We start from the raw sequence: 18,334 nt of genomic DNA on the forward strand, positions 1-18,334 counted from the left end.
CCCAGAAGGGTCTTTCACCAGAGCAATGAATGAATTAAAGAATCTGCGGACGGAGGTCAAACAGAATGCAGGATTTGAACATCAGTTCTTTGATTGGTTGGAAAATAGACTCGGAGGATGGGGAGCATGGCTGACTAAAATAGCAGTAACTGTCAGTATTGTATTGTTGAGCTGTGCGCTTGTGCTGTGCTGTTTTCTTCCTTGTCTCAAATCTCTTGTAGTGCGTGCTGCAACCAAACAATTTCCGATGCTCGTGGCAATTACTGAAGCAAGCTTAGTGGAGAAAGAAACACCGAAAATGTATCATTACAGCCTGCAACACCTGCAGGATGAACAAGAGCAAAACGACAGTGGGAGTAGATTGTAAGGGCTTCTGAGTTTTTTTCCCTGTCTCAGGTACAAAGGGACAGGTTTTTGGCTCAGTGGCCCAGGGTAACAGGGAGAGAATAGTTTGAGGTCTTGGCGCAGAAAATTATAGTTTAACCCGAGATTTAGGAATAAGTGCTTGAGTTTATTGGGGCTTTTGTGCGCGGACTCTTAGTCTTCTTTCTCTGTGTGAGTTCCTCTGGGTCTCAAAGGGGGACTTTATATTGGAGTATAAATTTTGCTCAGTTCTTTGCTTGCTATTTGCTATGCATGTACCCAATTTAGCAGGAGAATGAAATATTAAGAATGTAGAAGACAATGGTGTGTTAATGAAAGGTAGCTAAGAGATGTAGATTAGAACATGATTAAGTCACGAAGTATTAAGAATGTAAACTTGCTATTTGCTAGAGAATGCAATCTCAGGAATGTAAAAGGCAATGGTGTGGTAATGAGAGGTAGCTAAGAGATGTAGATTAGAACATGACTAGGTCAATGGGTAGAAACAATAGTGACAAGATGTACATGTGGTACGTGTGATATGCAACTATAGCAACTGGACCAGGAGATTGCTATAAAAAATGCTGTGTCCAAAGATCAGTGGGCAATCAGCGACTAGCTCAATGACTGTCTCAGCTTTGATTTGCAAATTAAAGTTTAACCCTTCTTGAAGAATTTTCTGCGTCTCCTAATCATTTGTGGGGCACGAGAAACCACAACAGTGACAGGAACACTTGGAGCTGTGACACCTGGAATGGGAGAGTGGCTCCAGCAAATCACAGGAACAACATTTGAGATCTCAGATCAAAAGAGTGCACTACTAGGAACCACAAAGATACCACGGCAAACCATCAAATTCCCAGGCCTCTGGTACAGGACCCAAGATTGGGGGAAAAATACACATATACACTACCCATAAGGGGTGAGAAAAAATGTTTCTTATTGTAATTTATAGTTTTTATGTATTATGAAGTACTGCTGCCACAAAACAACAAATGTCACGATATAAGCCAGCAATATTAAACCTGATTATGATTTTAGTTCTGATCCTATATTTCATTGAGAATAAACCTAGTCTGTCCCAGGCTCTCCTTATAAATACAGCCCCATTCCAGGCCACATCCTGATGAATCTCTTCTGCACTCTTTCTAATGCCACATCTTTCCTGAGGTGTGGTGGCTACAAACACAATTTTCATGAATATTAAGTGTCACTGTGCAGTCAGCCAGTAGTGAAGGGTTTTGCATTTTAAAATGAACAGTAAGCACTCTGGCACTAAAAGGTAGGAAGGCAACAGGACAATTCAAAATCTTATTGGATAATAAATAAAGACAAAAGTAAATTTCTGGATACAAGTTTCAACCAACTTTTTGATTTTTATCCTTTTCTCTGCCTGGAGAAGAGCAGCCTCATTGGCCTCCAGTCTTCGTTTGGCCTCAAGTACACGTTGGACCTCGTACTCTTCCTCATCTTTCTTATGTTGTTCATGGAGTTGCAATACCTTTGCTTGCTCAAGCTCAACTTTGAAGAGTTCAAGTCTGAAACGGGGAGAAAAATATTCTGAAAACCAGTTTTGAAGAAAAGTTTACAAGGTTTTGAAACATACGTAAATGATTCCTAGTCATTTATAGTCAACCTATAACTAAACTGATGTCAGTGTAGAATGTTAATTTATCATGTCCTGATGAAGGCTCTTGTCCCGAAACATTGGTTGTTTATTCTTTTCCCTAGATACCTCTTTTCCTTGAGTTCCTGCAGCATTTTGTTTGTGTTGCTTTGGATTTCCAGTATCTGCAGACTTTCTCGTGCTTATGTTTAAGTGCTTAATTTACTTGACCCACGATGGTTTCTGATATTTGCAGCTTGTTTTTGTGATGAGCTTGGAGCTAACAAAAAAACCTAGTTAAATTACAAACATGAGAAAATCTGAAGATACTGAAAATCCAAAGCAGCACACACAAAATACTGGAGGAACTAGCAGGCAAGGCAGTATATACAAGAATAAATAAATAGTCGACATTTCAGGGCGAGACCCCTATTCAGGGCTAAAAAGGAAGCGGGCAAACATCAGAATAAAAAGGTGGGGGGAAAGGAAATTGGTTAGCTAGAAGGTGATATGTAAAGCCAGGTGGGTGGGAAAGGTAAAGTGCTGAAGGAGGAGGAGAGGAGAGTACACCATCGAAGAAAGGGAAGGAGAAGGAGACCCGGGGGAAGAGATAGGCAGGTGAGAAGAGGTAAAAGGCCAGCATGGGGAATAGAAGAGGAGGGTAGGGGGTGGGATATTTATTTTTAAAGGAAGGAGAAATTGATATTCACGCAATCAGAGTGGATGCTACCCAGACAAAATGTAAGGTGCTACTCCTCCACCCTGAGGATGACCTCATCTTGGCACAGGAGGCGGCCATGGACCAGCATGTTAATGGGAATATGAATCAGAATTAAAATGTTTTGCCACCGTAAAGTACTACTTTTGGTGGATGAAGTGGAGGTGCTCAGCAAAGCTGCTCAATTAATGATAGGTCTCACCAATGTAGAGAAGGCTGCATTAGAAGCACTGGACACAACTTACAACCCCGAGATTTGCATGTGAAGATTGCCTCATCTGGAGGGTCTGTTTGGAGCCCTAAATGGAAGTGAGGGAGGAGGTGAATGAGCAGATGTAGCCCTTTGGTCATTTACAGGGATAAGTGCTGGGATGGATGAATGAACAAGGGAAGCATGGAGTACGTGATCCCTGCGGAAAGCAGAGGGGAGAGCAAGGTAAGGATATGCTTAGTGGTAGGATCCCCTTTCAAATGACATGAGTTGTGGAGGATAATGCTTGGATATATAAGTTCATAGGGTAGTAGGTAAAGACAAGAGGGAAACTCTGTCATTGTTAAGGCAGCGGGAGGATGGGGTGAACACAGATATTTTGGAAATGGAGTAAATGTGGGTAAGGGTACATCAATAGTGGAAGAAGGGAAACCCCTTTCTTTGAAGAAGAAGGACATCTCTCATGTCCTGAAAGTACAGCCACATTCTGAGAATAGATGCAGTGGAGGGAAAGCAGCTGAGAAAAGGAAATAACATTCTTACAAGAGACAAGGTAAGAAGAGGTATAGTCAAAATAACTGTAGGAATTGGTATGTTTATAAAAGATAATATTTGACAGTTTGCTTCCAGAGATGGAGTCAGAGAGATAGAGAAAGGGTAGGGAGTTGCCAGAAATGGTGTCAAAAATCACTAAATTGTAAAATGTTATGATATGGTAATATTACAAGTTTAATGAATGAGTACATTTTTAAATTTATTAATTAAAAACTTGAACTAGCCTAGCAGACCAAATGCCACAATTATTAATTCAAACATATTCAAGATTCCAATCACAAACAAGAGAAAATTTGCAGATGCTGTATTTGCATGTATTCAAGATTCCAGATTGTTTAATGTTATTTCCACTAATCATGTAAAAAATCTGAATCTAATGAAGCACAAAAAAATACATAGAAACCACAGAAAACCTACAGCACAATACAAGTGCTCTGGCCCACGTTGCTGTGCTGAACATGTACTTACTTTAGAAATTTCCTAGGGTTACCCATAGCCCTCTATTTTTCTAAGCTCCATGTACCAATAAGATGAAAAACACAACAAAAAAAGTAAATATAAATACACAAGATAGCTTTTATACATAGATTGACTACATGTCCATAAAGTGACGCTAGGCTCAGGAGTGTCTGTACATAAGCTGATTGACAGAAAATGAAAAAAATGAAGTGGTGGTTGGGGGTACGTAGGGGTGGGTCAGTGGGTGGATGTGTTGAACAGCTTGGGTAAAGTAACTGTTCTTGAGTCTGATTTTCCTGATGTGGTGGTCCTTTGTATTGATATTATCACTCTAATCATAAATTGCTTAAAGTGAAAATATATATACCAAGGATAAAACCATCAAATTATAGATCTGAAAATTATTTTAAGCTTTCAGGAGGCTGAGGGGTGATAGATAGGACATATAAAGAAGTAGTCACACCCGAGGTGCAGGACACAGAAAACTTGCTAACAGTCAAGAAGGGGAAAGGGGTTAAGAAGCCAGTGAAGAGTACCCCTATGGCCTTCTCCCTCAGCACCAGTAAGCAGTAGTAATGATGTATTCTACAAATAACAAAGGGAGATAGAAAATGCATGCCAAAAGAGCAATATTACAATAGTCATGCGGGGACTTCAACATGCAGGTAGATCGGGAAAGTCAGGTTGGTGCCGGATTCTAGGAGGGGAAATTTCTAGAGTGCTTACAAGATGGCTTCATAGAGCAGCTCGTGGTTGAGTCCACTAAGGAATCAGCTGTTCTGGATTGGGTGTTGTGCAATAAACCAGAATTGATCAGAGAGCTTAAGCTAAAAGAAACCTCAGGGGAAGTAATCATAATATGATTGAAGTCACCCTGAAATTTGAGAAGGAGAAGCTAAAGTCAGATCTATCAGTATTACAGTGGAGTAAAGGAAATTATAGAGGCATGAAAGAGCAGCTGACCACTATTGTTTACAAAAAAACACTGGCAGGGATGACAGCAGAGCAGCAATGGCTGAATTATCTAGAAGAAATTCAAAGGCACAGGATATATACATCCCAAAGAGGAAGAAGTATTCTAAAGGCAAGATGACACAACCATGGCTAACAAGGGAAGTCAAAGCCAAAATAAAAACTAAAGTGAGTGCATATAATAGAGCAAAGATTAGTGGGAATTTAGGGGATTGGAAAGCTTTTTAAAACTAACAGAAGGCTAGTTAAAGGTCATTAAGAAGGCACAGATGGCACATGAAAGTAAGCTAGCTAATAATATTAAAGAGGGCACCAAAAATTTCTTCAGATACATAAAGTGTAAAAGAGAAACAAGAGTGCATATCAGACTGCTGGAAAATGATACCCGAGAGATAGTAATGGAGGACAAGACAATAGTGGATGAACTGAATAAGCATTTTACATCAGTCTTCACTATGTGGAGCCACTAGCAGTATGGTGGAAGCTCCAGGTGAAAGGTGTAATGAGGTGTGTGAAGTTACCATTACTGAAGAGAAGGTTCTTAGGAAACAGAAAGGTCTGCAGGTAGATTAAGTCACATGGACCAGATGGTATATACCCCATGGTTCTGAAAGAGATGGCTGAATGGGATGTGGAAGCATTAGTAATTGGCTTTCAAGAATTACTAGATTCTGGAGAGGTTCCAGAAGACTGGAAAATTACAAATGTCAATCCACTCTTCAAGAAGGGAAAGAGGCAGAATAAAGGAAACTCTAGGGCAGTGAGTCTGACCTTAGTGGTTGGGAAGATATTGGAGTTGATTATTAAGGATGAGGTCTCAGGATACTTGGAGGCACATGATAAAATAGGCTGTAGTCAGTATGGCTTCCTCAAGGGAAAATCTTGCCTGATAAATTTGTTAGAATTCTTTGAGGAAGTAACATGTAGGATAGACAAAGGAGAATTGGTTGACATTGTGTTCTTCAGTTTTCAGATGACCTTTGACAAAGTGCCGCAGATGAGGCTGCTTAACAAGCTATAAGCTCATAGTATTACAGGAAAGATTCTGGAATGGATAAAACAGTGGCTGATTGGCAGTAGGCAAGAGTAAGAATAAAGAGAGCCTTTTCTGGTTGGCTGCAGGTGAATAGTGGTGTTCCACAGGGGTCTGTGTTGTGACCAATTCTTTTTACATGATATGTCAATGATTTGAAAGATGGAATTGATGGCTTTGTTGAAAAGTTTGCAGATAATAGGAAGATAGCTGGAGGGGAAGGTAGTTTTGAGGAAGTCGAGAGACTACAGAAGAACTTAGTATTTCAGAGATTAGGAAATAAATGGCAAATGGGATAGTGTTGGGAAGTGTGTAGACATGCACTTTGGTTGACAAAATGAAAAGGTTGACTTTTATCTAAATGGAGAGAAAATACAAAAAACTGAGATGCAAAGGAACTTGGGAATTCTTGTGGAGAATACCCTTAAGGTTAATTTGCAGGTTGAGCCTATGGTGGGAAAAGTAAATGTAATGTTAGCATTCATTTCAAGAGGTCTAGAATATAAAAGCAAGGATGTAATGTTGAGACTTTATAAAACACTGGTGAGGCCTCCCTTAGCAGTTCTGGGTCCCTTACTTTAGAAAGGATTTGCTGAAACTGGAGGTTGTTCAAAGGAGGTTCATGAAAACGACGTCCTGCCAAAGGGTTTTGGGCCAAAACCTCAACTGTATTTTTCTCCATAAATGCTACTTGGCCTGCTGAGTTCCTCCAGCATTTGTACATGTTGCTTGGATTTCCAGCATCTGCAGATTTTCTCCTGTTTGAGTTTTTAATTATATGTTAAGCCACAGCTCAGCCATTTGTAGGCTTAAAATCTCTAAATTTTCCCCATAGACAAACAGAAAGCATATGATCCTTTCCTTGTATATTCACTATGTAGACTGAGTTGGCAGTTTTCTTCTAAAAAGAAGGGGAATAATCCTTATTATTAAATGCTTATTTTGCTTCACACTGTGCATGCCATGTCTTTCTATATTTGGTCGAATGCATTAAAATGTAGGTAAAACACCAAAAGAAGTAAACGGAAATCTGAAAGACCGTAAGATATAGTAGCAGAATTAGTCCCTTTGGCCCATCAAGACGGAAGAGTCTAACACCAGACAACACAGCCTCAGAATAAAGGGCTGTCCTTTTAGGATGGCGATGAGGAGGAATTTCTTTAGCCAGAGAGTGGTGTATCTGTGTAATACTTTGTCACAGGCAGCTGTAGAGGTCAAATCTATATGTGTATTTAAGGCAGAGATTGATGGACGAACTCAGCAGGCCAGGCAGCATCTATGGAAAAAAGTATAGTCAACGTTTCAGGCCAAAACCCTTTGGCAAGACTGGAGAAAAATAAGCTGAAGAGTAGATTTAAATGGTGGGGGGAGGGGAAGATGTCTCCACCACTCTCAAAATCTGAAAGAAAGCAGATTATAAGGAATAAAGAAATGTCTAATAATAAGTTAGAAAAAAAACATTTCAGGATGTATATTGTATACATTTCTTTGACATTAAACTTGACCTTTGAACCTTTGAAGTTAGTTAGGAATATGGAATAAAATGTGCATAAATTGAGGCACCATAGTAGCATAGCAGATAGTGCAATGCCATTATAGCTAAGGGCATTGGAGTTTGAAGTTCAATTCCGGCGCCCTCTGTAAGAAAGATTGTACATTCTTTCCATGTGCATATGGGTTTCCTCCAGGTTCTTTGGTTTCCTCCCACAGTCCACAGTCATACTGGTTAATAGATTAATTGAGCATTGTAAAATTGTCCTGTGATTAAACTAGGGTTAAATCTGTGGGCCAGAAGAGCCTTTTCTCTGCAGTATCTCTAAATATAAAAAAAATTTTAAAAATACATAAATGCCAATTTACCATCTATTAATGTAAAAATAATTCTATGCAATAGACAGTAAATTTGGAATGATGAACTGCGTTAAAAGGACAAAGCAGAATATTTTACAGTTTACAATATTTTACATTTTACAGAAATCAATTGAAGATAATTAACAAAAAGCAGGAGAAGGTATGAAATAAAACAACAAAAATGCTGGAAACACAAATCCGTGGAAAGAAAGCAAAATTACTGTTTCAGGTTGGAGACTCTTTGTGAGATGCTGCTGAGTGTTTTCAGCATTTTCTGTTATCATTTCAAACTTCCAGCAGCTGCAGTTTTTTCTAGTGCTTTTATTAGTACTTATTGAATAATAAGAATGATTCTCATGTCAACAGAAAAGCTGTGATCGAGCATACAGACACCATTTTATTAGGTACACCTGTTCTTTGCTGCAAATCTCTGATCAGCCAAAAATGTGGCACAATTCAATGCATAAAAACATGCAGATATGGCCAAGAGGTTCAATTATTGTTCAAACCAAATACCAGAATGGGAATGAATTGTGATCCAAGTGACTCTGACTGTGGAATGATTGTTGGTGCCAGACGGATTAGTCTGAGTATCTCAGAAACTGCTGGTCCCTTTGGATTTTCATGCACAACAGGCTCTAGAGTTTACAAAGAATGGTGCAAAAAAAAAACAAAACAAAAAAATCCAATGAGCAGCAGTTTTTTGGCAAAAATGTTTTGTGAATGAGAGAGACCAGAAGAGAATGGCCAGACTCTTTTAAGCTGACAGGAAGGTGACAGTAACTCAATTAACCACGCATTACAATAGTAGTGTACAGAAGAGCATCTCTGAATGGACAACACATTGAACCTTGAAGTGGATGGGTTACAGCAGCAGAAGACCACACTGGTTTCCACTCCTGTAACTAATAAAGTGGCCACTGAGTGCACATGCCTGAAAAGGCAGTGGAAAAAAATTGAGAAGGAACATTCAGAAATGAATTGGATGAAAAAACTGAAAAATTGTGAGTTATGGTAAGGTAATAGAATTTAGATGGCTCTTTAGAAATTAGCATATTCATGTTGGGCAGAATAATTTCCTTGTCTACTGCACAAATTTCATGTTCAGAGTTATTTTTGTCAGTGTTATAATGAAATATCTTACAGCATGAACTTCAAGAATTGTTTCTACCGTAAGTCAAGACTATCAAATTCCAATGTTCAAAGAACACTTATTATCACAGGATGTACGTCATATACAACCTTGAGGTATGTCTTCTTGCAGGCAGCCACAAAACAAAGAAACCCAACAGAATCCACAAAAAACTCCATACCTCAAAGACCACCAAAAATCCAACATGTGAAATAAGAACAAATTGTGCAAACAATAAAAAGCAAACATAATACAGAGCATGAACCACAGAGACCCCAAAAGCGAGTACACAGCAATGGAGCAAGTTCAGTGCTAAAGCCAGTCCAGGAACCCAATGGCTGTAGACTACAGTCAGTTCAGCATTGAGGCGAGTGAAACCTCACGCATGACTAAAGCACAACTTCTATGCTATTCTTTGGAAATTGTGTATTTTCCAATAGTAAGTACATGTTGGAAAAACGTGTATTTACTAAGTACTGTGCAAAAGCCTTAGGCACATATATATAGTAAGGGTGCTCAGATCTATAGCAATTTTATGTATTGCACTATACTTTTGAAATGTAGTTCCAGGACAACATCCCATGCACAAACAATCTTCAGAGCATTCCACTCAGATATTTGGGTTAATATAATTTCTATTTCTTTTTTGCGACTGTATGTGCTATCTTAACTATATGTGTTATATGCTGTTAGTACTGAGTTTTGGACCTTTGCACCAGACAGACAAACAGACATACTTTATCGATCCCAAGGGAAATTGGGTTTCATTACAGCCGCACCAACCAAGAATAGTGAAGAAATATAGCAATATAAAACCATAAATAATTAAATAATAAGTTAATCATGCCAAGTGGAAATAAGTCCAGGACCACCCTATTGGCCCAGCAGAACGCTGTTTCATTTAGTTGTTACAAATGTATATTGAATAACAATTAAGCATGAACATCAATCTAAATTTAAATAATCTTTCAGATTGATGAGTGTTCATTGGAGGGCCTCCTTCTACATTGGTGACACGATGTAGATTGGGGGACTGCTTAGTCGAGCATTAGGGTGGCTGAAGGAGTGATAAATAGGACATTTAGAGAAGTAGTTACACCCAAGGTGGAAAACACAGAAAGCAGGGTGACAGTCAAGAAGGAGAAAGGAGTTAAACAGCCAGTGCAGAGCACCCTTGTGGCCATCATCCTCAACAACAAGAATACCACTTTGGATACTGCGGAGGGGATGACCTAGCAGAGGAAAGCCAAAGTGGTCAGGTCGTTGGCACTGAGTCTGGCTCTGTGACTCAGAAGGGAAGGGACATCTCGATCAAATCATCAGCATTCTTTAGTGGGAAGGTTAACAGTTAGTGGTCAGGTCCACACCGGTACCAATGAGTAGAAAGAATGACGAAGGTCTGCAAAGTGAGTTCAGAGAGTTAGATAATAAGTTAAAGGGCAGGACCTCCAGGATTGAGATTTCAGGACTGCTACCCATGCCATGTGCTAGTGAGGCCAGAAGTAGGGAGATCATACAGTTTAACATGTGGCCTAGGAGTTGGGGTAGGAAAGAAGGTGGCAACTTTTTGGATCATTGGGTTCTCTTCCAGGGAAGGTGGGACCTGTACAGAAAAGGGGGTTTGCACCTGAACTGGAAAGGGACTAATATCCTAATAGAACGGATTGCTTGTGCTGAACAGGGAGTGTAAACTAGAGCTGCAGGGGGATGGAAACCAGAGTGCCAGAACAGTTAGTGGAGAGGTTGTGGAGACAGATGTTGTTCAGACCTCAGACAAAGTCAGGAAACTAGAAGTTGAGCATGGTGCAACAAATGTCCTGGGCTGTGCATATTTCAATGCAAATAGTAGGAAAGGCAGATGAGCTCAGGGCGTGGGTCAACACCTGGTAATATGATATTGTAGCCATTGGTGAAACTTGGTTGCAGGAGGAGCAGGACTGGCAGCTCAATATTCCAGGGTTCAGTTTTACATGTGACAAGAGTGGGAGGGATTAAAAGACAAGGGATGGCATTACTAGTCGGGGAAAATATCATGGCAGTGCTCGATCAGGACACATGACATGTGCTAGTCACCACACCAACTTACTGCCCTCTACTGTGCCTATTGTCTTGTTTATTATTTATTGTAATGCCTGCACTGTTTTGTGCACTTTATGCAGTTCTGGGTAGATCTGTCTAGTGTAGGTTTTTCTGTGTAGTTTTTGTATTGTTTCATGTAGCACCATGGTCCTGAAAAACATTGTCTTGTTTTTACTGTGTACTGTACCAGCAGTTATGGTCAAAATGATAAGAAAAAGTGACTTGATTTGAACTCATCTAGTGAGGCATTATAGGTGAAACTCAGAAATAAGAAAGGTATGATCATGTCAATGGGCATATATTACAGACAATTCAACAGTCTGAGGGATTTAGAGGAAAGAATTTGCTGTGAGATCGCAGACTGTTGAAAGTTCATGAAAGTTTCCTTAATCAGTATGTAGAAGTCCCAACACGAGAGTGAGTGATACTTGTTCTGCTATTAAGGAATGAGACAGGGCAGGTATCAGAAGTTTGTGTAGTGGATCACTTTGAATCTAGTGATCACAATGCCATTAGTTTCAAAATAAATATGGAAAAAGATAGGTCTGGTTCATGAGTTGAAATTCTAAATTGGAGAAAGGCCAATTTTGATGGTATCAGAAAGGATCTGGCAAGTGTGGACTGGGACAGGCTTCTTTCTGGCAAAATTGAAGTTGGTAAGTGTGGTGAACTACGTGTGCCTGTCTGGACACGCCCCATGCTGACTGCTCCTGTGGCTCCTCCCACAGACCCCTGTTAAAAGGCGATCTTAGCCTGGGCCAGGCCTCTCAGTCTCCAGGATGTAGTATGGTGGTCACTCACTGCTGGTTCCTTCTTCCAGTCAATAAAAGCCGATATCTCGCCTTTACGTCTCAGAGTGAGTTATTGATGGTGCATCAGTAAGTAAAAGGCCTTCAAAAGTGAAATTTTGAGAGTACAAAGCCTATATGTACCTGTTAGAATAAAAGGTAAAGATAACAAGTGTAGAGAACCCTGGTTTAGAAGAGATATTGAGACCGTGGTTAAGCAGGTATAGGCAGGTAGGAACAAATGGGGTGCTTACGGAGTATAAGAAGTACAAGAGAGCACAAGAAAGTAAACAGGAGGGCAAAAAGAAGGCATGAGGTTGATCTAGCAGACAAGGTAAAGGAGAATCCTAAGTTATTCTACAGACATGTTAAGAGCAAAAGTATTGTAAGGGACAAAATTGGTTCTCTGGAAGATCAGAATGGTAATCCGTGTGTGGTGCCAAAACCAACAGGGAAGATCTTAAATAAGATTTTTGCATCTGCACTTACTCAGAAGACAGACACAGACTCTATAGAAGAGAGGCAAAGCAGCATCAACTTCATGGACACTATACAGATTACAGAGGAGAAGGTATTTGCTGTCCTGAGGCAAATATGAGTGCATAAATCCTTAGGACCTGACACAGTGTTTCCTCTGACCCTGTAGGAGGCAAGTGGAGAAATTGCTGGGGCCCTAGCAGAGATATTTACATTATACTTAGTGACAGGTGAGGTACCAGAGGATTGGAGGATAACAAAGATTGTTCCACTGTTCAAAAAAGGCTCTTAAAAAAATCCCAGGAAATTATAGGCCAGTGAGTCTGAATCACTAATGGGAAAGTTATTGGAAAGGACTGGATATATAAGTATTTCAGTAGACATGGATTAATTAAGGATAGTCAGCATGGCTTTGTGTGTGATAGGTCGTGTCTAACCAATCTTAACCAATTTTTTGAGGAAGTTTCTGGGAAAGTTGGTGAAGATAAGGCAGTGGATGTTGTCTACTTGGACTTTAGTTAGGCATTTGATAAGGTCCCGCATGGGAGGTTGGTCAAGAAGGCTCAGTTGCCAGGCATATAAGATGAGGTTGTAAATTGGATTACACATTGTCTCTGTGGGAGAAGCCAGAGAATGGTAGCACATGGTTGCATCTCACACTAGAGGCCTGTGACTAGTGGAGTGCCACAGGGATCAGTGCTGGGTCTGTTGTAGTTTGTCGTCTATTTTTCAATAATCTGGAATATAATGTGGTAAACTGGATCAGCAAATTTCAGGATGACACTAAGATTGGAGGGTGTATTGGTCAGCGAGGAAGGCTATCATGGCTTGCAGCAGGATCTGAACCAGCTGGAAAAGTTGGTTGAGAAATAGCAGATGGAATTTAATGCAGGTAACTGAAGAGCACTGAGGAACGTGGTAGTACAGGTACATAATTTGTTGAAAGTGGCATCACAGGTAGATAGGGTCATAAAGAAAGCTTTTGGCACACTGGCCTTCATAAATCAAAGCACTGAGTACAAGAGATGGGATGTTATATTGAAGTTGTATAACATCAGTGAAGCCTAATTTGGAGTATTATGTGCACTTTTGGCCATCTACCCAAGGTTGAAAGAGTGCAGAGAAAATTTACCAAGGATGTTGCTGGGTGTGGAGGACATGAGTTATAAAGAAAGATTGAGTAGGTTAGGACCTTATTCCTTGGAACATAGAAGATTGAGAGATTTGATAGAGGTATACAAAATTATGAGGGATATAGATAAGATAAATACAAGCAGGCTTTTTCCTCTGAGGTTGGGTGGGACTTCAACGAGAAGTCATGAGTGAAAGGAGAAAACTTTAAGGGGACCATGAGGGAAACTTCTTCACTCAGAGGGTGATGAGTGTGGAATGAGCTGCCAGCATGTGGTGCATGCGAGCTCGATTTCAATGATTCTGAGAAGTTCGGAAAGGTAGATGGATGGTAGTGGTACGGAGGGCCATGGTCTTCATGCAGGTTAATGGGAATAGGCAGCTTAAATGGTTCTGTACGGACTAGCCAAAAGACCTGTCTCTATGTTGCACTTTTCCATATCCCTAATGATACTTTTGCTCCATCTGCATAAAGCAGAATTTCCAGGTGACCAACCATTTTCATTCCTATCCCCATTCCAATATGTTAGTCTATGGTCTCCATTTTTGCTAAGATGAGGCTATTCTCAGATTGAAGGAACAACACTTCATATTCCATCTAGATAGACTCCAACCTGATGACGTCAATTTCTCTAACCCAGGAATTTCTTCCCACTCCCCCTCCCCTCGTCTTCAATTCCCCACTTTGGCTTCTTATCTTTTCTCCTCAAATGAGTATCGTCTCCCCTGGTTCCTTCCTTCCTTCTCTTTTTCTCAAGGTCCACTCTCCTCTTCTATTGGATTTCTTCTTCTTCAGCCCTTTACCTTTACCACCTATTGTCTCCCAGCTTCTTCATCCTCCCTCCCATACCCGCCTTGCTTCGCTTATCACCTTCTAGCTGGTATTCCTTCCCTCCCCTCCCCACATCTGCTTATTCTGGCATCTTCTGCCCTTCCTTTCCAGTCCCAATGAAGGGTTTCGGCCTGAAACATTGACTGTTCATTCATTTCCATTGATACTGTCTGACCTGCTGAGTGCTTCCAACAGTTCCGGTTTTTATTTCAGAGTTTTAGCCTGTAAATTTTGTTGCTTTTCAGCCACCCATGTTCTGTCTTCAGTCAACCACTTACTCATTCTCCTTCAATGTCAAATCAGTTTTTAAATGAATGTTCTCCTCCTTTTGAAGCTCTTCACACAACCGTCTGTGCTGTGCTCGAAGACGAAACAAAGCAGCCCTGATTGAACAAATTATTAATATTAATGTTCAATACAATCATAATGCGACAAAATTGGTTTGGTTATAGTGTGGAGTGATACAGAGTTGATACAGGCCTTTCAGCACATTCAGCCTGTGCAGAACCTCAACCACTCATTTTAATGTCACATTCCCACCAACCACATGTAGAGGGGGCAGCACAGTAGCATTTCTTTATGGTGCCAGTGAACACCAATTGGGGTTTGATTCCCGTCACTGTAAGGATTTTGTATGTTCTCCACATGACCACGTTGGTTTCTTCCAGCTGCTCAGAATCAGTCTTAATATCACTGACATATATTGTGAAATTTGTTGTTTGCAATACTTTGCAATACATAAAAAAACACCATAAATTACAATAACATATATATATATATATAACATTAAAGTAAATTATGTAAGTAATGCAAAGGAGAGCAAAAAAAGTAGTGCAGTAGTGTTCATGGGTTCATTGTCCATTCAGAAATCTGATTTCAGAAGGGAAGAAGCTGTTCCTAAGTCTTCTGAAACTCCTCCTTGATGGCAGCAATGAGAAAAGGGCATGTCCTGGGTGATGGAGGTCAATAATGAGGTCCTTCTTGAGGCATTACTTTTTGAAGCTGTCCTTGATTCTGGGGAGGCTAGTGCCATGATAGAATTGGCTGAGTTTACAATTTTCTGCAGCATTTTCTGATCCTGTGCTGTGGCTTGCTATGTTGGCACTGGACGCATGGCAACACTTGAGGGCTGCCCTTAGTGCATCTTTGGACTGTATTGGTCAATGACACAAAACAATGCATTTCATTGCATTTTTTGATGTTTTGATGTACATGTGACAAATAAAGCTATTCTCTCGTTAGATTCTACCATGCACCTACATACTGGGAAAAACTTCGAGGAACTGATTAACCTACCAAGCTGCATGTCTTTGGGATGTAGGGTAATTTCAAAACAGATGAGAGAGACAAGTTTTTTTCCCACACAATGAGTTGTGGGTGCCTGGAATGTGCTGCTTGTGGTGGTGGTAGAGGCCAATAGGTGCTTTTAAGCGATGTTTAGATAGGCAGATAAATATCAGAAAAATAGAAGGATATGGACTTTGTGTAGGCATTAGGGATTAGTTTATCTGTCTATTTGATTATTCGTTTATTTTGGTTTGACACAACATCTTGGGTTTAAGGGCCTGTTCCTGTGCTGTACTATTCTATGTTCCATAACTAAAGTGCCTGGAAGAATCCCACATAGTCACTGGGAGAATGTGCAAAATTCACACAGAAAGCACTCAAGGTCAAGACTGAACTGAGGTCCCTGGCACTATGAGTCAGTAAGCCTGGAGAAGTCAGCAGGTTGGGCAGCATCTATGAAAAGGAATGAACTGATGATGTTTCAGGTCAAGAATGTTGACTGCTTATTCTTCTCCATAGATATTGTCTGACCTCCAAGCTCCTCCAGTATTTTGTGTATATTCCTCAAGATATCCACGATCTGCAGAAACTCCAATATGTAGTAGATACTACCCTTTGTGAAAAAACCCACCCCACGAATTCCTATTAAGTCATAAGCACATAAGAAATAGAAGGAGGATTAGGCCATCTGGCTCATCATGCCTGCTCCGCCATTCAGTAAGATCTTGGCTGATCTGGTCATGGACTCAGCTCCACCTACTTCCTTTTCTCTATAACCTTTAATTCCCCTGCTATGCAAAAATCTATCCAACCTTGTCTTAAATATTTTTGCTGAGGTAGCCTTCACAGGTCCAACTGGGCAGAGAATTCCACAGATTCACCACCCTGTGGGAAAAGCAGTTCCTCCTCATTTTCATCCTAAATCTACTCCCCCGAATCTTGAGGCAATGTCCCCTAACTCTAGTCTCACCTATCAGTGGAAACAACTTGCCTGCCTCTACCTTATCAATCCCTTTCATAATTTTATATATTTCTATAAGATCTCCTCTCATTCTTCTGAATTCCAGTTAGTATAGTCCCAGGTGACTCAACCTTTCCTCATAGTCTAACCCCCTCCCTCATCTCTGGAATCAACCTAATGAACCTCCTCTGTACCTCTTCCAAAGCCAGTATATCCTTCCTCAAATTAGGCAACCAGAAATGCACACAGTTATCCAAGTGTGGCCTCATCAGTATCTAGCAGTTACAGCATAACCTCCCTTTTCTTAAATTCAATCCCTCCAGCAATGAAACCCAACATTCCATTTGCCTTATTGATAGCCTGTTGCACCTGCAAACCAACCTTTTGCAATGTCATATGGGGGCGCTGGGAGCGGACCCAAATGCAAGACACAAACACTTAAGTACTAAGAACTGGACTGGACTAGAGTTAAGGACGGGACAGGACAGGACACAGACTAGGAGCTGGGACAGGAACACAGACTTGGGCTAGGACTTTGGCTCGGAAAGTGGGACCAGAACAAGGAACTGGGAACTAGCAACCTGGGCTTCGACTCTGAGCCAGAGACTACACAAGGACCCAGAACCTGGGTGTTGACCAGGGCTCAGGCCCCAGAACTAAGTGAGGATATGACGTGGCTACAGGACTGGACATGGCTTGGGTTCTTCAAGACTGGGCTGCAGGACTAGACATAGAACTCCTGCACAGGACGAGGCACATGGACTGGACAAGAATCCGAAGCCTTGATTCGATCTTGGGACACCTGACCAAGGAGCCTTGGTCCCAAGAGAGACAGGACCACGGAGCCTTGGTCCCGAGAGAGACAGGACCACGGAGCCTTGGTCCCGAGAGAGACAGGACCACGGAGCCTTGGTCCCGAGAGAGACAGGACCATGGAGCCTAGGTCCTGAGAGAGACAGGAACACGGGGACATGGAAGACAGAGTGGGACCCCCCCTTAGGAAGAGGACTTGGGGCTGGGGCTCTACACAGAGTCAGGACCTCTCCTAGGGAGCAGGACATAGGGCCCGGATTCGTACACAGAACACAGTAAGACAGTTCCTAACACAAGGTAGCGGCAAACAGCCAGACCTACCTAGCGAAGGCGTGGATACCGAGACAGTTGCGAACAGCAATAGACAGTTCCTTATCTAGACACAGCAAGGCTCCGGCCTTGCTCTGCCAGTAGAACTTGACAGTGATGGAGGCTTAGGCTTCAGGAGGAAGGTGAAGGGAACAGTCCAGCAAATGAAGCTGAACCCAGGAGCTATTTATGTAGCCAGCCCAAAATGAGAATCAGGTGCCTCAATTACAGCACCCAACAGAACAAGGGAAAACCAGAAAACCTGGAATAAGGAAAGATGGACCGAACCGTGAACCAGAATGCAGACTTCGCAGACAAGGACCATGACATGCAATTCATGTACAAGCACTCTCCAGTCCTTCTGCATAGCAGCAATCTTTTACCATTTAAATAATAATCTGAGCTTCCATTTTTTCTTCCAAAGTGGATGACCTTGCATTTACCAACATTGTACTCCATCTGCCAGACACTTGTCTATTTACTTAATCTATGTATATCTCTCCAAAGACTCTCCATATCCTCTGCACAATTTGCTTTTTAGTGCCATCAGCAATCTTAGATACACTACCCTTCTTCCAGATTGTTAATGTAAATCATGAACAGTTGCGGGCTCAGTTCCAAATACAAAACAGTGTTACAGGTACTAGAGTAGGCAGTGGATACAGAAGAGAGGAAACTCTGTGGACTAGGTTAAGTCTGGGGCACTGTGCACTAAACAAAACATTGAAAATGACAGGGAAACACCAGACAGATTTGT

The 18,334-nt window shown here is 41.1% G+C and overlaps 1 protein-coding gene across 7 annotated transcripts in view; it reads right to left on the reverse strand.

Annotated features, from left to right (window-relative positions):
• The window catches only part of cfap74 (cilia and flagella associated protein 74), a 460,813-nt gene that overhangs the window by 329,801 nt on the left and 112,678 nt on the right, over nucleotides 1–18,334 (reverse strand). For 5 of the 7 annotated variants that reach the window (XM_059952431.1, XM_059952429.1, XM_059952435.1 and 2 more), the window contains 2 exons: nucleotides 14,486–14,590; nucleotides 1,731–1,901 (listed from right to left, as the gene is read on the reverse strand). In XM_059952431.1, the coding sequence (XP_059808414.1) occupies nucleotides 1,731–1,901; nucleotides 14,486–14,590 (276 nt within the window). The remainder of the gene's footprint in view (nucleotides 1–1,730; nucleotides 1,902–14,485; nucleotides 14,591–18,334) is intronic. The other 2 variants (XM_059952433.1, XM_059952430.1) reach the window with 1 other exon arrangement.

The sequence above is a fragment of the Hypanus sabinus genome, chromosome 27 (assembly GCF_030144855.1).
Source record: "Hypanus sabinus isolate sHypSab1 chromosome 27, sHypSab1.hap1, whole genome shotgun sequence".
Taxonomy (NCBI): domain Eukaryota; kingdom Metazoa; phylum Chordata; class Chondrichthyes; order Myliobatiformes; family Dasyatidae; genus Hypanus; species Hypanus sabinus.